Raw genomic sequence first — 21,912 nt, 5'->3', positions numbered from 1 at the left:
TAGAGAATTACAAGAGTTGTTTGATATGGTTTTAATCAGGCCAAGCGCTTTTATGTGGGGTGCGCCTTTTCTATTTGTCATGAAGAATGATAATTCCTTTCGGCTATGTATAGACTACAGGCAGTTGAATAAGGGAATCATTAAGAACATATATTATAATATCCCGTAATTTTAGTAATTAGAATATGCCACGAGGTCAAATTGGAGTAATCAAAATATTAAAAATAATATTTTGAGGTTTCGAATATTAAGAAAAATATTCGGAAAGACTAAATTTAATAGTCAAAGGATAATAGTAAAATTTGACTATTTAAGGTAATTAAATTAAATCATAGGAAGTGATTTAATAAATTCGGGATACATAAATTTAATTTATACGTATCCGTAAAAGAATATCGTAATAATATGGAGTTAAAATTTAAATTGGAATTTAAATTTTATATACGAGTGTGAACGGAACTAATAATTTAAGAATACTCTTTAGCGTTATATAAATTGATATATTAATAATTAATATATCAATATACCACTATAAATGGAGGTTTTTATGTTTTGGACAAAACTTCGAAATTAAAATATCGAAAATCGGAAGTCTCGACGTGTAATTAACGAATATACGTTAAGATATATATATACATTAAATAAAAATAAAAATAAAAATAAAGAATAAAAAAGAGAGGTGGTGTATTTTGGGCCGCAAGTAAGGAAAATTATTCACTTTAATCTCTAAACTTTTACTTCAATTATTTTTTGATTATTAACTGATTAAGTATTATTCGTTAATTTAAATTAAAATTAAATAATTTATAAGTCCCGAGCGAATAATTTTGATGTTAATATTCGCAAAATAATTTGACGAAGCTACCGTCATATTTTTATGGAATTTGGACATTGTAATTTTAATTAAGCGGGACTGATTTGGACCTAATAATTCTTTGGAGATTTATTAAAAATAAAATATAAGTCGGATGCGAATAAAAATTATATTTTTATTCATTTTATATTTTATTTGATTTTTGGATAAAGTTTCACGAAATTCGGAATTAGTCTTCGTTTGAACTACAGACGACTAATTAAAATCAGAGTTAAAATGAATGATTGAGCTAGTACTAAATGGCACATTAGCCATTTTAGTTCCTATAAATAGGAGCATAGGAGAACGCATAACTCACCTTAATTTATAACAATTGAGGTGCTTGCTAGTTATAACAAGAGGAGGCCGCCGCGGCGCTATCCATTTCGCGATTCCGACTCCGATTTCTTCGATAGTCTGCACGTATTGGAGGTAATATCCGCTAATTTAAATTCGGTTATTTAAAAATTAGATTATAATTAATTATATAACGTCGACCGCATCGAATCAATCGAATTCGTATTGGTTTAACGTTTAAATTGCGGAATTGGATTGTTTGGATTGTCGTTTGATGTTAGGAGCGAAAAAAATATCAATCGAGCACGTCGGAAAGTGGCTCGGGAATGAAATCCCGGTGCCTACACGTGTGCACGATCGTCCTCATGCCGTGCATGAACGTGCACTGGCCAAGGCAGTGCACGAACTTGCACTGGGCAAGGTCGTGCACGAACGTGCACAGGCAGTGCACGACCGTGCACAGGCCCTGCACGGACGCGTAGTCTGACTCCGACAGGGGGATTTTCAGGCGGCGAATCCGTGGGTCTTCGCCTAGTAGTACGGTGTGTTTACTGTTAGTCAGTAAATGTTTAAAGGTGAACGTTTTAAAATGATATAAGTCTATACGTTAAAACGATACGACGTTTTAACTAGGCTTTACATTAATCAAGTGGATTAATGTTAAATGACTATAAGTCTATACCAAGAGTAGTATTATATATTGAACGAGAAGTTCAATATGGAGATTAGTTTATATGCATTGTTTATAGTGTCGTCTATAAACAGAGTTTGTTTAAAGTCTATCGTTTATACGATATGACTTAAGTTAGGAGTTCAATGTCTGGTAATGTGTTGACATTTGAATTCTAATTAGATCCAACGAGTGGTCGATCTAGCGAGATAAACACCAACGTGTTTGACTGACGAGCTTGATAGGAGCTTACGTTGTAAAAATGGGGACATCGATTTTATAAGTTTTACTTTGTTGTTTTTACTTTTGAATATTTATATTTAAACTGTTTTTAAATAACAAATCGCACTAGTATAATTAACAATGAAAAATCCATTGGAACAAACTTCCTATTGGTTTTCAATAGAACTGTGTGATCACCAGTAATACGATAGATACGAGACTGTGTCTGACATAGAGGTCAGTTAATGTCATTGGGCGTTGGAAGTGCTAGCGACCCTGACTTAACAGTCTGAGACGGCAGTAACGGTTACGGTCACAGGCTATATTGTGATGACAGTTTCACGGTTACGGTCCAAACACCCGGCTTAGACGGAAGTGATTCAGTTCAAGGACTAAGGCCCATGTTGTGTAGGTTGAGACCCATACAATAGTCTTCCTTGTAGGGTTTCATCTGGATCGACTAATTGGTAATATTTTACATATATAAATGTTTTATGTATTTGCGATTTGAATATTCAATTGTAAAATTGTAGACTCACTCAGAAATATTTATATTTCTGACCCTCCCCAATGTTTACCTTTCAGGTTATCAAGTACGAGGTCAAACTCCCACAATAATTCTGGAAGTCATTCTCAGCCATACCTCTAGAGCTACAAGTAGTTGGTACCGGGAAGTCTGTCTTTTTATTTAGTTCAAAGTTATTTTCATATACTATGATTTGAACTACTGTATATGTATATGTTTGAAAAGCTGCGTGTTTACTAAAATGCTATGACCAGGTGTTTGAGTGATACACTGGTTTCATGTGTTTAGCATTTTAGAATTGTATTAGAAATAGAGCAGGCGCGTCAACTGAGATTGATGTTTGCGCTCAGGTTTCTTGAAATACAATCGGGGTTTTAAGAACCCCTTTTTCAGAAATGTGTTTTCGTTAAACGAGAGAAATATTTTTACAATGTTTTTTGAAAACTGATCATACGTGATGTATCGTCTTGATTTGCGAAAAAATTATAAAGGTTTTTAGGCTTGCTACGGGTTTCTGAGCAACCACTCCCATTCCGTAGCGCCGGTCTCGGCTCAAGTTTCGGGTGGAAATCGGGTCGTGACATATATCCTCTTCCTCGCATTGATGACTTGTTTGACTAGTTGCACGACGCTAAGTGCTTTTCTAAGATCGACTTGATATCCGGGTACCATCAACTCCGGATTGTTATGTCTATTTTCCTAAGACCTCTTTCAGAATATGGTATGGGCACTATGAGTTCTTAGTTGTGTCATTGACTAACACGCATGCAGCGTTTATGGGCTTGATGAATTGGGTGTTTAAGCCGTCTCTGGATCGATTTGTCATTGTGTTCATTGATGACATTTTGATCGACTCATGGAGTAAGGAAGAGCACGCTTGGCATTTGAGAATCGTGTTACAAGCGTTAAGTGAACATTAGTTGTATGCCAAATTTTCTAAGTGTGAATTTTGGCTTCAACAAGTTACCTTTCTGGTACACATAGTGTCTGAGGATGGAATTCAGGTTTATCCTAAGAAGGTTGAAGCAGTGATGGATTGGCAGAGACCTAATTCGGTTACTCAGATTAGAAGCTTCCTTGGGTTAGCTGGTTACTATTGTCACACCTCGCCTAAATGAGCACGAGATGGACTTTAATAAACATTTTATTAAAATATATATACTTTAAAACCTTATTTTTCTTATTATAAACAAAAATTTGAAATAACGTTATTCGTTTATTTAAAAAATTTATGAATTTAAAAATTTCTTGAAACAACTGTTCCCATATTGAAACCATTTGTCAGTATAAACATAATATATACATATTCAAAAGTTTCACAAGTATAGTTCGAGTAAATAATTTACAATCTTTTTTATATAAAGTACATAATACAAAAATACAAACAGCACTGTAGCGGAAATGTAGCCAACCTTACAGTTCTCGCACATAAGAATATCTTAACTTTACACTAGTTACTCCTTGCTATGATACACCCTGCTAACTGAAAGGAAATTGGTTTGATAGGTAGTGAGCAAAAAAACTCAGTGAACAGATAAAACGAGCATAAAACGTAATTCGTTTCAGTTAAAATACATATTTCAAATATCAAAACTTTTAAGCTTTCATAAGCCTTCAAAACATATTCAAAAGCGCAGAGAAAAGTATATTCAATATACTCAACACCAAAACACAAACCATCTTTAAGACTCATAATCAAATAAATACCAAAATCATATCAACATCGTGATATCCATCCCTGTAACAAATCGACCGAACCCTAGGTCTGTAACCAGGAACATAACACTGTCTTACAGCCTATCCAAACCTATCTAGGCACATTTGATGGCTAACTCTTCCTCTCCATTAACATGGCACAACCTTTCTCCCTTCACCGACCATCAATCAAGTGCCTTGTGTCAAAATGCGCATAGACACACAAACAGAATCTCCCATGTGCATATAACAATATCAGCACATAATCAGGTACATATTACAAACTCATCACCTCTCACATACATTAATACAGAGTAGGTCTATCACAAACATAAATCTCAAAATCATTTGATCAAAACTCAATCAGGATTTTACAACAAAATCAATCATAAAACATTCGCAAATCAAATGCTTTCGTAAGCCATTTATCAAAACAAATGACTACCAAACTTGCCAAAAGGCATAAAGCATTTCATAATCATTTAATCGGTATATCAATAACATAAAAGCTTTTCCAAAAGCAGACACTCATTTTGAATAAAATTCACAGTCCTTTCATTTTAAACAACATTATATAAAATAAGATTTGAAATGTTTAAGAATGAAGGATAACTTTACCCCCCCAACTTTGCACAAAAGTATCAAAAACGTCCAAATTAACAAAACCGGATCACTTGTACCCTGAACTTGGCTAAACCAGGTCAAAAATCCCTCTATGCTGATGTCGCACTGAATTGGAGAGTGAGATTCTGAATGTTAAATAATTAACTGTAATTAACTTAATCTTATCGAACTAATTTAATTAAACATTCAATTTAAATTATTAACCGATAATTTATCAGGTTTTTTACACAACCACCACCATTGTCCTTCTTCCTCCACCTCCACCAACCGCCACCAAAAACCAACCGCCGCCCAAAATCCATAACCGCTCAAAACCAACCACTGGTCCGTTCTATTGAGAGACGAACCCAACAGGGTTCGTCTCCGTTGGAGACAAACCGATCGTCTCTGTCAGAGACGAACCCATCTAGGTTCGTCTTTGAACAAAGACACCGATCTTTGTTGAGAGACAAACCCAGATTCGTTTCTCTCTCACAGAGACCCGTCGTCTCCGTTGAGAGACGAACGGAGACAGAGACCCGTCGTCTCCGTTGAGAGACGAACACATCTGGGTTCGTCTCTCAACAGAGACGATCTTTTTGTCTCTATTGAGAGATGAACCTAGATGGGTTCGTCTCTCAACAAAGACGAGGCTCGTCGTCTCTCACAGAGACGACGAGCTCTGTCTCTGTGAGAGACCACGATGAACAGCTGCCGGAATCTAGCAGCTGCTCATCAGTTTAAAAAAATAATAATTTTTTGTGTAAAAAATACATAAAGGTCCTTTATATTTTTAGTTAATATAAATTTGATATAGAAAATTTTAAAATTAAATTATTACTTTTTAAATTACTATAGATTAATTTACACAATGTTAAAAAAATTAGGATTATTTTAAATCTTTTGCCATCAAAAACTACCTAGGGAAAAAAACCACCATCAAAACCGGAGAGTGTATCTCACTCTCCTGGGTGAGAGTGGGGAGGGGGGTTTTGTACCATTTTTTCCAAGTTCAGAGTAAAAGTGATCCACTTCTCTCAATTTGGACGTTTTTGATACTTTGTGCCAAGTTCAGGGGGGTAAAGAGATCATTTGTTCAAATGTTTAAAAGAGTTTATCGAGGTTAAGAATCGTATTTGGAATAAGATCGTACTAACCTAAGTTTGTAACTTAGGGTTTTGATACTAAGTTTACGATTATGAATTAAACGTACGTATGATTTGGATAGGAAACTGATGTATCGACGAGCTATTAAACCGACGAGCTGCAATAGCTAAGGGATTAAATGATGCATGGAACTTACGTTCGTAGGATTATGATAATGCATTTTTGGATAACGGTCAATGTGAGTTACATTTTACTTTCGTGTATTGTTCGTAAAAGCTATTTGATATATTATAAATAGTATTATCGCATACATCGCATATTATATGATTTGAATTGTATAGTATATCGTTGTTTGATTGTTTTAAGTATAAGAACCGGGTGTGCGATCCGAGGGAACAACTACCTATTGGGTGTCAATAGGCTGTGTGATCACCAGTGTCGAGTAAGTCATAGCATGTAGAACTAGACTAACTTATTTGTGAATGTGATACGAGGTCAGCATGGTTGAACTATCCCGCGGCTTGTATCTAGCGAGTGTCCATGGATGAACTATCCCGGGACTCCGATTGATCGCTGGATTTAAGATGGTATGAGGCATATTGGTTGAACTATCCCGGTACCCGACTAGATAGTTGGTTGATATGGTTGAACTATCCTGTAACCGACGATAAGGATTAAGAAATTGTTATTGTTTATGAATACTAGAAAATGCCTAGTTAGAGATTTTCTATAAGATTAGGGTTTCGATCGGATCAAACGCTTGAAAAATATAATATGTTTATATATACATGTTTTGTTTTTAAATGCGATGTTATATTTTTATAATACCATTAGTAAGATGTAAACTCACTTAATATTTCCCAAAATACTGACCCCCTCACTATTGATACCTTTCAGGTGACCGGAGTCAAACAGACAGACCACCTTCTTTGTATCAGAAGTCGTTTGACTTGTACTAAGTATGAGTCCTAATAGAGCTGTAGTAGCTAGTAGGTGTTAGTGAATGATTAAGGTTTTAAATTCAAACGGTATTTTATATTGTAAACTCTGATACGGTTTATAAATGGTATTTGTTATAAACAGATGTTTTATCCGTTTAATTTCTGTACCAATTGACATGAGTTGAATTGGTCGTGATTATGACTAGAGACAGGGCAGTGCTAGATATGAGGTATCGCTTTGTAAGACCCTGATTTCTAAGTGATAACAACACAGATGAACAATCTCAAAAATAGAACATAAACCGAGTAAGACACATAACAACACCATCACGGCTCAACCGAGTAAAACACACTACGTCATCATCTCGGCCCAACCGAGTAAAACACACTACATCATCATCTCGACTCAAACCGAGTAAACATACATAGCAAACACCATCTCGGCTACACCGAGCAGCATACGTCACAATACCATCTCGGCTTTGTCCGAGTTTACCTCACTGATTATAACGATAAATCTGTTAGAACGTACTCTGACATTCAGGACAATATCTGCACAGACAAAGAGAATGAACCCAGACAAAGAGAAACAAAGACAGTATAAAAGGCTAAGAAAAAGTAGGTGAAAAGATTAATTCTCTTTCTCTCTCAAAAACTCTTTCACTTCTTATTCTTTTTCTCACTAAAATATCAACTGACTAGACCGTCGGAGTGGTTTGCCGGAATCACCTTCCGGCACCCTTCTAACGGTCGTATTGTGCTTTTCAGGAACAATCGTGAAGTTACCACCGGATGAGAGAGCCGCCGCCGTTTCGCAAATTATCATTTGACGCCGTCTGTGGGAAAGTAAGTAAGAAAGTTTCCCCCTCTCTATATTACCAGAGGGTGATAGGATGAGCAGAGTAGAGGGAGAGGATCCCCCTACAAGAGAACATGATACACACGATAATATGACAGGAGAGGGACTCAATGCACCACCGCTAAGGGCCACGGGAGAGAGCTCGTTCTGCCCGGCCACAACGTCAGGAGGAGGCACACACTTGGGCACCACATCTGGAGTTACCACTCAATACCCGTGGGGAATGCTACTGCCGGGGAACATTCCCCCAGCATCATACTTCACACCTATGCAGCAAACTACCCAAATTTTTTCCTTAAGACCGGGTATAACCCCCATCAATCTCACATTCACTCCAAGCGCCACCCCCACGCCTAGGCCGGCCACAACGGCAGAAATTCAAAACCATACACCAACACAAATACAAGAATATATTGAGTTCCATGCTCAGAAATTTGCTTTCCTCCAACAAGTGAAACAAGCCCATGCTCGGCCAACCGCCCACTTCACATCCCAAGGCAATATTATCACCCTACCATACATACCAGCCGCACCACCTCATCCACCGGAATTCTACTAAGGCCAAACAACGCCAGAGGAAGCAAACCACGAGAAAAATCCACAAGCACAAAACCCAAAGGAGGGGCAGGGGATACAAACCATACACAAAACACCAGATGGACAGAAAAAGACACCAAAACGAGTTGAGATCGAAGAAAGCGCGCATAGCTCAGGCGCCGTTTCACCAAAGAAAAAGAACCTATAACATGAAATCACCGAAAGGGTGAGAACCGAGATGGAAAAATTCAGAAGGAAAGAGCCGAGAAACATGAGTTTCCTAAACATTGTAAACCCACTTTCAGCCAAGATCCGAGATGAGCCTTTCCCGTTAAATTATAAGACACCACAGCTGGACGATTACATGGCACAGGGGATCCGATCACACACTTGAGCTGTTTCCAGGTTGTCATGATGGTACAAAGCTTGTCCGAAGCCGCCGTCTGCAAACTCTTCCCAACAACCCTGAAGGGACCAACAGCAATATGGTACCAAAGCCTGAAAGAAGGCTCTATCCGAAGTTTCGACGAGCTAGCAAGAGCTTTCAGAACTCATTTCGCACCAAGCATACAACGAAAGAAGAAGTCCAGTGATCTCAAACTTTGCTATCAGAAACCCGGGGAAAGTTTGCAAAGTTACATCGGTAGATTCAATGCCGAGGCTGTTGAAGTAGCGAACTTGAATGATGACACCGTGATAGACGCAATGAGGGATAACACAATGATGATGGCATTTCGAGACAACCTGATAACAAATCCGGTGCAAACCTACTCTCAGCTCATGGATCGAGCCTGGAACTACATCAACCTAGATGAGGAACAACGAAGAAAAGCTACACAGACAACAACACAGTTTCAATCACCAAGACCAACTTTCAGCCAGACTACCAGACCAGACCGGTTCAGGCCAAGAGAGCATCTGCAGTCTGTTCCACCATAAATAGAGCCACACCGACCAGTGAAAATAGAAGACCAAGCTTTCATCCCACCCAACACACCGAGATCACACATCTTAATGTGGATTCAAAACAACAATGAACCAGTGAGATACCCACCGAAGCTACAGTATGAGGGAGACAGAAAGAAATATTGTCAATTCCATGATGGTCACGGCCATGTCACTGATGAGTGCAGAAGCCTGAAGAAAGAAATTGACCGATTAGTGAAAGTTGGCCGCTTAAAGGACTTTGTAGCACAGAAAAAAAATTATAACTCGGGAGGAGGCAACCGAGGAGAGCACAGCGGCAAAAGAGAGGAGGTACCACCGTCAAAGAGACAAAATGTATCTGGAGTAATTAACAGCATAGCCGGTGGAATGGCTGACCCAGAGTATAAACGAGGAAGACGCAAAAGACAAAGAATGGTGATGAACATATCGGTGGCCAAACCTCTGCCTGAAGTCAGCTTCGGCCCAGCCGACGGTGAAGGAATAGACTTTCCCCACCAAGACTCTTTAGTAATCTCAGGCCTAATAGAAAATTTCTGGGTAATGAGACAATTGGTGGATGAGGGGAGCTCAGTCAACCTCATCACGAAGCAGGCATACATCGGCATAAGATGCTCGGTCTGAAATCTAAAACCAGTCAAAACTCCTCTAGTCGGTCTAGGAGGAGCACCAGTGCGAGCAGAAGGAGTGGCAGAATTAACAGTTGAATTAGGAAAAGAAAATGGCTCACCAAAAGGAGGCCTAATTGGCATTACAAAAAAATTCAAAACACTTTTCATGGTTGTCGACATGCCACTTGCTTACAACATAATACTCGGCAGACCAATGCTATACAACACCGGGGCAGTCACATGCATCAAATACTTGTGTATGAAAATACTAACCGAAGAAGGAGTGGTGACAGTCAAAGGAAGGCAAGACATAGCCAAGCAATGCTACTTGGTATCAATGAGAGAGGTGTCAGAAACACTGGCTATTGAAACAATGGAGATACCAGACTCGGATGAAGGCAAGCTCGAGCCTCATGGAAAATTAGAAAGGTTTAATCTGACAAAAGTAACACCAAGATAGGTCCAAATAGGCGCCGCACTGCCCGAACCAATAAAACAAGAGATAACCGACATGTTAATCAGAAACGAAGTAGAATTTGTCAACACCCCAGGCGAGATAGAAGGGGTTGATCCGGCAATAATCTCACATAAGCTGAATGTTGATCCAAAGCATAAACCAGTCAAACAGAAGAAAAGAGCCTTCGCAGTGGACAGACAGATCGCCATCAGAGCCGAAGTAAACAAACTACTGGCAGCAGGTTTCATCAGAAGAGTATACTATCCGGAGTGGCTATCAAACGTCGTGCTCATAAAAAAACAGAATGGAAAATGGAGACTATGCATAGACTTCACAGACCTGAACCGAGCATGCCCCAAGGATAGCTACCCTTTGCCAAACATTGACCAACTGATCGACTCAACGAGCGGTAGCTTTGTAACCGATAGCGGCACATACTGCTACAAACAAATGCCTTTCGCATTAAAAAATACCGGGGCAACTTATCAAAGGCTGATGAATTTTGTATTCAAAGACTAGATCGGGCAAAACATGGAAGTCTATGTTGATGACATCATCGTCAAGTCCAAAAAAGTGGAAGACCACGCAAAAGATCTAGAAGAAGTCTTCACCAAGCTAAAAAAATACAAGCTCAAGCTAAACCCGGACAAATGTGCCTTCGGAGTCCCGGCAAGGAAATTCCTTGGTTACCTCATCTCTCAAAAAGGCATTGAGGTAAACCCGAAAAAAACAAAGGCAATCATAGACATGAGAGCACCGAAGACAGCCAGAGAAGTCCAAAAGCTCAATGGAAGAATCACGGCCCTCGGTCGGTTTGTGTCCAACTCGGCCAAAAGATGTCTCCCATTCTTCAAAATACTAAGAAATGTGAAAAGCTTTGAGTGGATCGAAGAGTGCCAACAGTCTTTTGAGGAGCTCAAAAAATTCCTAAGTTCACCACCAGTACTCGGAAGACCCGAACCAGGAGAAGTGCTATACTTAAATCTAAGTTTCACCAATGAAACAGTAGCATCTGTTCTTGTAAAAGAAGAAGCAACCGAGCAGAAACCGGTATACTACACGAGCAAAGTGCTGAAAGGGCCCGAGCTCAGATATAGCAAAATCGAAAATTTTGCACTTGCACTGGTATTAACGGTAGAAAAGCTCAAAAGATATTTTCAGGCTCACACAGTGGTAGCCCGAACAAACCAACCACTAAAAAAAGTGCTTGGAAGACCAGAAACCTCTAGACGACTAATCAACTGGTCGGTCATGGTAGGATTATACGACATCAAATACGAACCAAGAACAGCAATGAAAGCGCAGATCCTAGCAGATTTCGTGGCCGAAACAACAACACACGATCAACCTACCGAGATAGACAAGGGTGTGATCAGCTGGGTATTACAAGTAGACGGAGCATCAAACATGGCCGGGGCAGGGGCACGCATGATATTAAGAGGACCACATAAGATAAAAATGCAAAACTCAATCCACCTGAACTTTCCGGCAACCAACAATTCAGCATAATACGAAGCCCTAATCGGAGGATTGAGAATGGCGACAGTAGTCAAGGCCGAGTACATCAAAATTTAGAGGGACTCTCAACTAGTGGTTAACCAAGTACTCAGAATATTTGAGGTCAAAGATCAAGAAATGAAAAAATATGTAGACCGAGTTAAAGAACTGCTCACCAAAATTGCAGAAGAAGGTGGAAAATGGGAATTAGAACAAATACCCAGAGAAGAGAACACAGAGGCAGACACATTGGCGAAAGCTGGAGTAGCCAAAGAAACAATACCAAGCATACCATGCTCGATTCAAAACTTCAGCAGTATCCAAAATCCCGAGGCAACATTCCTCATCAACGCGTTAGATCAATGGATGGAACACATCATATCATACATGGAGAACGGAAGCCTACCCGAGGATAAAAAAGAGGCAAGGAAGGTGAAGCGCCAAGCACCACACTTCTCATACCGAGATGGCACACTATACAGAAAGTCATTCTCACATCCATGGTCCAGATGCCTCACGGTTGAAGAAGGAAAATACGTCTTAGCCGAAATACACGAAGGCATGTGTGGAAGCCACATCTCCCATCTAGCACTCTGTCGAAAAGCAGTGTTAAAAGGTTACTACTGGCCGACACTAGCACAAGATGCAGCAAGCTTGGTACAAAAATGCGAGAAATGTCAATATCACCAAAACGTGCTTCATCAACCCACAACCGAACAAAGTCCGATAATAAGTCCTTGGCCATTCAGCACATGGGGTATAGACATCGTTGGCCCTTTCCCAACAGCAAGTGGGCAGAGCAGATTCTTGATAGTAGCTGTCGATCACTTCTCCAAATGGGTAGAAGGCGAAGCTGCCTCCACCATAACAGAAGCGCGAGTGCGAAGTTTTGTACGAATAGAAATCATTTTTTGTTTCGGAATTCCAAGAATTATCATAACCAGCAACGGTAAACAATTTGACAACAAAAATTTCAGAGACTTCTGCACTAAGAAAGGCATCAATCTAAGGTTCACATCGGTCACCCACCCTCAGACCAATGGGATGACCGAGGTGACCAACAGAACCATTGTCAACGGATTTAAAAAGCGCCTGGACGAGGCAAAAGGTCGATGGGCCGACGAGTTACACAGTGTTCTATGGTCATACAGAACCACGCCAAAAGCCGGCACATGAAGAACCCCATACAGCTTAACCTATGGGTGCGAAGCAATGGTACCAGTAGAAATCGGCATGTCTACCATCAGAGTACTATACTTCGATGAGCAACAAAATGAAGAAAACACCAGACTTTGCCTTGATTTGCTAGAAGAGAGAAGAGAACAAGCATTAATGCACATCAAAGCATACAAACAAAGGATGGCAACATATCATAACAAAAGAGTCAAACCCCTAACATTTGAGGTAGGCGATCTAGTACTACGAAGAGCCGACATAGCAAGAGGTAATGTAGGAGTATCCAAACTCGGAGCAAACTGGAAAGGACCCTACCAAGTAAAGAAAGTAGGAAAAGGAGGGGCCTATTACTTAACATATCTGTCAGGCCGAGACCTACCAAGAACCTGGAATGCCAGAGTTCTTAAAAGATTCTATCAGTATACAACATTCAGGTTAATCGAGTCAGTCAGGGGTTTTTTCACTTGCATTCCGGTCAAAGTCAGTTGTAGGCAAGAATGCAAGTTTTTCCCTATCAATAAAAGAAAAAAACAGAAAAAAGAAGCAAAAAGCGTCAAACACAATAATTCGAAGCGATCGCTGAAAACCGAGTTAAGCTATAGCTTACCATAATTCAAAGCAATCGCTTAAAACCAAGTTAAGCCATAGCTTAACATAATTCAAAGCAATCGCTTAAAACCGAGTTAAGTCATAGCTTAACATAATTCAAAGCAATCGCTTAAAACCGAGTTAAGCCATAGCTTAACATAATTCAAAGCAATCGCTTAAAACCGAGTTAAGCCATAGCTTAACATAATTCAAAGCAATCGCTTAAAACCGAGTTAAGCCATAGCTTAACATAATTCAAAGCAATCGCTTAAAAACCGAGTTAAGCCATAGCTTAACATAATTCAAAGCAATCGCTTAAAACCGAGTTAAGCCATAGCTTAACATAATTCAAAGCAATCGCTTGAAAACCGAGTTAAGCCATAGCTTAACATAATTCAAAGCAATCACTTAAAACCGAGTTAAGCCATAGCTTAACATAATTCAAAGCAATCGCTTGAAAACGAAGTTACGCCATAGCTTAACATAATTCAAAGCAATCGCTTCAAACCGAGTTAAACCATAGCTTAACATAATTCAAAGCAATCGCTTACAACCGAGTTAAGCCATAGCTTAACATAATTCAAAGCAATCGCTTAAAACTGACTTAAGCCATAGCTTAACAAATTCAAAGCAATCGCTTAAAACCGAGTTAAGCCATAGCTTAAAGCAATCGCTTAAAACCGAGTTAACATAATTCAAATCAATCGCTTGAAAACCAAGTTAAGCCATCACTTAACATAATTTAAAGCAATCGCCTAAAACCGAGGTAGACCATAAACTAAAAAGAGTCAAAAAACATTACTTCAAACCGAACTAAGCCATAGTTCAAAATAAACCAAAACAAACACTAAAAGCGTCATAACCGAACACAGCTCAAAAATTATTAAAACACACGACAGGAATAGAGGAAAAACACATAACCGATATATTACTTCACCAAAACAAATTCTTTACAAAATAAACCAAAAATCTAGTCTATTACAGCATTACTAACATGCTCGAGAACTGACAAACCAGCCCCAGATGAAGTACCATCATTTTCACTCAAACCGGCCTCCTCATAATGCCGAACCTCTAATAACAAAGTAGGAGACGAGGTAGCAGCAGCATCAACTTCTTTCGGTATAACAGCACAAGCTACCTCAATCCCACCATCATCAACCTTCTCGGTCACAGCAACATCAGCGCCTTGAGTCGAAAATCCATCCTTAGAGGGAACAGCATCATCTTCAAGCTCTCTCCGCAGCTCGGCCGCAAAATCCTCAGCACATCGCTCTTCAGCATCTAACTCCTTTGCCTTCTCCTTGGCAAGTTTTCGCTCAGCCTGAATCTTCCGATACATACCCTCCATATCAAGATACAAACAGACCGGATCAACATCAGCTCGGAGAAGCGGCCCGACACGCTCCTTAAGATCATCTTCCATGGCATCGGTAAGATGAGCAAACTCCTTCATCAAGTCATCTCGCTGAGTCTCCACCACTTTCGTCGTATCATCAAGAATATAATACAGTCGCATATAACTCTGATGATGACCTTCGATGGTATTCTGAAAATCAGCTCTCTCCTTATCAAACGTCTCGGTCAGCTCAACTCGAAGCTCCTCTTTCTCCTTGTCAAATGCACTCATAGCAAGAGCAAGCTCGTCCCTTTCTCTGACCAAGACGGATATTTCCTCATTCAACGTCTCAATCTTGGCATTGAATTTCTCCGTGTTACTCGCCAGAACCGATTCCACATTGGCCCTCTAGAGCTGCTCTTTCTCTAGATCCGCAAGGGCAGTAGTCAATTTCTCCCTATCATCCGAGGCCTGAGCAGACAAATCTTCTTGGAATGACCGGGCTCCCAACAGATGGTTAATCAACTAAAGAAAACGACATGAAACAAACAAAACTTAGCAAAATTAACAACAAAAACGCAGAATGGAAATAAACCGATCAAACACACACCTGGAAGGACAGAGAGACACTTGTATCAAGAAAGTCTTTCTGGGGGGTAGCCGAAAGAGCCTCCCGGTCCCGAGGAAGAGACACCGTTTTCCCCAGAAAAACAGAAGTCGTCAGCGAATCAACGGTATCCTCTATTGACTTAGACTTCAAATAATGAGCGAGAAACCGAGGAGTCAGCTTCACCTCTTCAGCATCAACCCGAGTAACCCCCAAATCACCCGTCTTGGCCTTCTTCGGAGGAGGAGACAAATCTTGTCCATTCCGGACACAGCAAACGCAGAAGCTTCCAACCCCACAACCACATCCGAACCACCAAGAAGAGTAGAAGCACCCTTCACCTCGGCCATAGAGCAATGTTCTTTACCCTTATCCAAATTTTTCCTTTTGACAGGCTTCACTAGAGGAGCCACAGTTGACAAAGGTTTAGCGGGGGTTATAACGGGTATACCCGAAGCAGTCTTCTTTCCAAAAGCTTTTTCTCCAACTCCAGCATCGGCAAATGACGGTCTCTTAGCAGATGCACCATCGCCTTTCCGTCTAGCAGCGTTGAAGGCAGTCATATTAAACACTGCGAAATCAAAACAAAGAACCAATAAGAACAATAAAACGAAACAGGATAACACAAAGAAAAATCCGAAGTAAAAAATAATAATAAAGACCGAGAACAACCTTCCCGCTTCGGGTCAAGCTTAACAATAGGCAGTTTCGGTATAAGAGTATAAGTATTAATAGGACCAGTCGTCTTCAAAACATTCTGGAGAAGTACATGGTTCTTATTCCCAGCAGCATCCCGTCTCAAAAGGGTCACGGGAGACGTACACAACCACCAACGAGGCAGGTCGGCGAAGGCAGTAGGGTGACAGATCTGAAACCAATCTTCCCTAAACCTCTTAACCGAGGTAGATACCTTCTCTATAACATGCCTAGGTTCAGACTTAAGAATTTTGAAGGAAGAAAAATCATAAGCACCGCCAAAAATAAGGCCATAAATGCTAGCAAAAAACTCTACCGAGAAAGGAATCTTACGTCGTCTACACAACCGACGAAGACAAAGGAAGTGCCTAATACCATTCGGATGAAACTGACTAAGAGGCATATTATAAAATTTCAAAAAGGCCACTAAGTCGGATTAAAGAGGAATGCGGACACCCGAATGAAGGTGTTCTACGCTTATTACTATATAATCTGGACCGACCGGGGTGTTTATTGTCAGACCGGGAGGGGACAGTTCAAACTGATACCCCTCACGTAAATTTATTTGAGAAAGAAGATAATCTAAATATCCTTGGTTCAACTCGGCAAAAGCGGTCTCCATCCTAACTTTCCGAGACTCGGCAGTTTTACTACTCCTAGGTCTCATTCGTCTCGGTTTGACAGAAGAGGTCGCTTCCGAACAACTAAATTCCTCTACCTTATTTATCTGGGGAACGTCAACAAACCCTCCCTTGGCCGAGTCAGAACGCTCGGCCTCAGATTTATTACCCCCAGACGTACATCCATCCGAATCACCCTCCCCTTCATCGTAAACGTCCACAAAATCATTCTGGGAATCCTCCTCATAAGACATTATTCAACCGAGATGAAACAACAACTCCAAATAAATCAAATTACCCAACTATACTAACCCAGAAAGCGAACACTCAAGAACACGAAGAACAAACAGAAAAAAGATGAAGAAATAACAATAAACAAGATCAAAACTAAGGAAAAGAAAGAACTTACTGATGAATATCTTCGAAAGTAGAAAAGTAGACACCAACAAAGTAAAGAAAAGAAAGAAACGAGAGAAAAGAAAGGAAAAATAAAACTAAGCAAAGGAAAAAATGAGGGTTTTTATAAAAACCGAAGTGGGACAACTGAAACGACGCCTCAATAAATGTGCTAGTGGATAACAAATGGCATAAAGGCAAAATTAAATGAAAGACATGTGTCATCCAAGCACATCAAATAAGAAAGCAACCCAAAAGACACCCAAGAGATGACCGAGCACGATCAAAACCGAGCACAAACAAAGTCAACCAAGATCAAAACTGAGCAAGCAAAAAATACCAAGTCAAAACCAAACTCGGACATAAATATCCGAACAAACTGGGGGGGGACTTGTGATAACAACACAGATGAACAATCTCAAAAATAGAACATAAGCCGAGTAAGACACATAACAGCACCATCTCGGCTCAACCGAGTAAAACACACTAAATCGTCATCTCGGCTCAACCGAGTAAAAGACACTATGAGTAAAACAAACTACATCATCATCTCGACTCAAACCGAGTAAACACACATAGCAAACACCATCTCGGCTACACCGAGCAGCATACGTCACAACACCATCTCGGCTTTGTCCGAGTTTACCTTACTGATTACAACGACAAATCTGTCAGAACATACCCTGACATTCCAGACAATATCTACACAGACAAAAAGAATGAAATCAGACTTGTCGGCCCAGACAAAGAGAAACAAAGACATAGTATAAAAGGCTAAGAAAAAGTAAGTGAAAAGTTTAATTCTCTTTCTCTCTCAAAAACTCTTTCACTTCTTATTCTTTCTCTCACTAAAATATCAACTGACTAGACCGTCAGAGTGGTTTGCCGGAATCACCTTCCGGCACCCTTCTAACGGTCGTATTATGCTTTTCGGGAACAATCGTGAAGTTACCACCGGATCAGAGAGCCGCAGCCGTTTCGCAAGTTATCACTAAGAATCGTTTTGCATCGGTTTTCAGAAAATGAATACGATATTTTGATGTTTATAATTATATTATTTAAAGAAGCTTTCTGAAAACGTACTATGCATAATAGTATATTTGAATTTGCAAAAATATTATAGTGGTTCTAGGCTTACTACGGGTTTTGGAGCTATCACTCTCATTCCCTAGCGTCGGTCTCGGCTCAATAATTTGGGTCATGACAGAATCCCTGAGGACTCGGACAAAGCGCGTCGACCCTGGGATTCGGACAGATCACTAAATCTACAAGAATTCTCGAATATTTTTCCTATCTGGATACAAACTCCAACTTAGAAAGATAACATCCAACTTAGGAAGACGAGACTATTTAGGAAGACGTTCCTAAATAGGACTCATGTCTGAATAAGAAATTATACTCCTAATCAGGGTCAAACCCTACTAAATAGGATTCACTTTCCTATTTCAAGTCTACAAGGTATACATTCAACTACTATATAAAGAGTTTGAGGTATGCCTAAATAAACAATTACATTCATATACTCAAAACGCTGCTCAAAGATCTAAACTGACTTTAGCATAGAGTTAATCAGACAACCACCGTCCGATTAGCTTCTACCCTGTTTTGCAGATTAAATCATCGGATCATAAGACAGACTCCATTAGCTTTTTATATTGATATTTAGTTGATTTAGCATTAAAGAAAAGCACTACATTGTACGTGAAATAAAATAAAAAAAAAATAAAAATTAAATTGAAATAATAATAAAAATTGGTGTAAAAAAATAAAAATTTAAAATAGTTAGTTTATTAAATGTTGTTCATATTGTGTTGATGTTAAAACTGACAAAAAACGACATATTTAAAAAAAAAGTCAAATTTCTAAAAATAAAAAAAATTAAAAGTTAAATATGTCATAAATATTAAATGCATGAATATAATGGTGAAAAAAATTAAAAAATAGTAAAAAATGAGAGTTAGTATACAAAGTAAAGTTTTTCAAAAAATAGTATAAAAAGGGAGAAGAAAACTGATATAAAATATAAAGATTTAAAAGGGATAGTAAAAAAGTAAATATTTACCAATGAGCTGTAACTCAAATGGTATAAGCGTTGAGCAGCAAACTGCTAGGTCGTGGGATCGATTCCTCCTACAAGCGTTCCCCCCTTCCTCAATTATAAAAAAAAAATTGAGAAAAAATAGTATTTCATATAAAAATTCTTTTTTAAATTACTTTTTTAAATTATTTATTTTAAGAAGTATTTTAATCAACATTAACTTCTAATCCATACACAAAATTATAGTATTTCAATCTATATTAACTTCTAATCTCTACGCTTTATAGTGTTCAATATATATATTAATTTCTAATCTCTACAAATTATTTATTATTAACATTTAAATAAATTCTTATTCTTATTAGTCTATATATTAGAAATTTTTCTAACATTTATATATATATATAATTTAAACAAATTATTAATTTGATTTCACGTTAATACGCGGGACTTACGTCTAGTAACTAGAATAGTTCATTTAAAAAAAAAATAGAATAGTTTACATTGGAAAATTGTTATTCACGTCAACCATACAATAATTATCCAATTCAGAAAAGTTGAATAAGATGAAAAAATAGGAAATAATATATTTTGAAAAAATAGGAAAAATCAGAAAATTTGCATTCATTTTCCTATAAATAGCGAAGAAATGGAAGCAAGTATGCAAAGCAATTAACATACTCTCTCACTCTCTCTCTTTACACATTAAATTGCAGAAGGAAATGGCGCCAGTCCTTCCTAGGTTTGTGGTGTTGAAAGCAAAGAATGACAAGTATTTGCGTTGCGTTACTAAACAAGGAAGGTCGAAGAATCTGATTAAAGGCGACGTAGAGGATATTCTGAATCCTGTGTCCAAGTTCAAAATTGAGAGAGCCACCAGCAACCGAGATTTAGTCCATATAAGATGCTGCTACACCAACAAATACCTTCGACGCGGTAAGCAACCATCATCACCTGTAAGCGCAACGGCTGATGCGGTGGACGAAGACAAATCCAAATGGTCATGCACGCTCTTCCATCCCCTCCCCGTCGACGACAAAACCTGCCGCTTCCAGCACGTCCAGAGCGGCTTCAATCTCTACCAGTGGATATCAGCTGATGAATATAACGGCTGCTTATTTGTTGCAATGTCCGCCGACGACGAGGAAGCCCGTGGATGCGATCTCTTCTCGTTCACCGACTGGGAATCACTTGTGGTGCTTCCCAAACATGTGGCTGTCAAGGGAGACAACGGGAAGTATCTGTTTTACCGCGGTACTGGGGACGATGAGCATATGGAATTTGGAGCTACTAATATTGGGGATAATAGAGTTGGGGAGCAAGTGTTCACCAATCCTGACGGGAGCATCCGTTTGAAGCATGATTCCAATGGCAAATTCTGGAGGGCTACCCCTAACTGGATATATCCAGATACAACCGACGAGTCCGCCTCCGATCCAGCAACCTGTTTTTGGCCAGTCCGAATCAAGGGAAACGCTATCGCACTCCGTAGCATGGGTAATGACAGGTATTTGCGAAGAACCGACTACGGTGGCACGGTGAACTGTCTTGCTGCGGCATCTTGGGCGACGACTATCGACAGGGAGAGCTACCTGGTGCTGGAAGAGCTGGTGAACAAGAGGGAAATTTATGATGTGGAGTACCGGCTGGAGGATGCCAGAGTGTATAACGAATCAATCATGACACTGGCGCGCTCCTGCGTCAGCAACATGACAAAACAAACTGAAACTTTGGAGGTGGCAATGACTTATAAAGAGGCGAAGAGGTACGAGTGGAGCACCAGTACTTCCTCATCTTTTTCCTTTAGTACCAAAGTTTCAATGGGTGTTCCTGAGATTTTCGACGCTGGCGTTGAGGTCACGGAGACAAAGGAGAGCGAATACGAGTGGGGAACTACCATTGATGCAACCACAACTTTGGCAAAAAAAGTGCCCGTCAGCGTTAAACCAATGACCAAGACAACAGTGACTCTTGTTGCAACACTTGGATTTTGTGATGTTCCTTTCTCCTACACTCAGAAAGACACCCTCACCAACGGCGAAATCGAGTACACCGAAAAGCATGACGGCATGTACCGCGGTGCCAATTGCTTCAAATTCCACACCCAAGCCTCCGACGAACCACTCTAAGCATGACTGCGGTTTATTGGTCTGTGCAGGCTTTAGCAGATCGGATCCAGTTGGTGATTTATCAATCCCTCCCATGCATCTATTTATCCTATCTAAATAAATTTCTCGGAGTTGTATTTCGTATTGCTTTTGTTGTTTTTAAATATGTGGAAGCAGCTATGTGTAAGCAGCTAAGTTGATGTAACATGGAATTAATATGAATTTTTATTTTCAATAAAACAAAATTTAATAATAAATTAAATTGCTTGATTGCCTAAAAATCACCATTTTAATATGTTTTGAAAACTTAATACATAAATTTTTAATTTTAATAATATTATTGGACACCAACTTTTTAATTTTTACAATTCTCTATCAAATAAATAATGATATAAATGCCAAAAAAGTACTTACTTCGGTGCAGGGGCGTATCTAGAAACAGTTAATAATGGGTAGTTAATTACCTTATTATTTTAAATCTGTAAAAAATATGAATTTATACAGTTTTTGACATTAAAATTTAG

The 21,912-nt window shown here is 39.2% G+C and overlaps 1 protein-coding gene across 1 annotated transcript; it reads left to right on the top strand.

Moving 5' to 3' along the window:
- Positions 1 to 20,002: 20,002 nt before the first annotated feature.
- LOC126681619 (uncharacterized) lies at positions 20,003 to 21,588 on the top strand. Its single transcript, XM_050377165.1, has 3 exons — positions 20,003 to 21,347; positions 21,439 to 21,462; positions 21,566 to 21,588. The coding sequence occupies exons 1-3, from the start codon at positions 20,003 to 20,005 to the stop codon at positions 21,586 to 21,588; spliced, it is 1,392 nt and encodes a 463-aa protein (XP_050233122.1).
- Positions 21,589 to 21,912: the final 324 nt, after the last annotated feature.

The sequence above is a fragment of the Mercurialis annua genome, linkage group LG5, assembly GCF_937616625.2.
Source record: "Mercurialis annua linkage group LG5, ddMerAnnu1.2, whole genome shotgun sequence".
NCBI lineage: Eukaryota > Viridiplantae > Streptophyta > Magnoliopsida > Malpighiales > Euphorbiaceae > Mercurialis > Mercurialis annua.
The sequence above is the reverse complement of the archived record's forward strand: the minus strand, read 5'-3'. Positions and strand labels throughout refer to the sequence as shown.

Bases quoted from the DNA above. Each gene is read 5' to 3' on its own strand.
- LOC126681619 (XM_050377165.1), top strand. From the start codon at position 20,003: ATGGCGCCAGTCCTTCCTAGGTTTGTGGTGTTGAAAGCAAAGAATGAC. The intron at 21,348-21,438 runs GCATGTACCGCG...TGGTCTGTGCAG, and splicing joins GTACACCGAAAAGCATGACG to GCTTTAGCAGATCGGATCCA. The intron at 21,463-21,565 runs GTGATTTATCAA...ATGTGGAAGCAG, and splicing joins TAGCAGATCGGATCCAGTTG to CTATGTGTAAGCAGCTAAGT.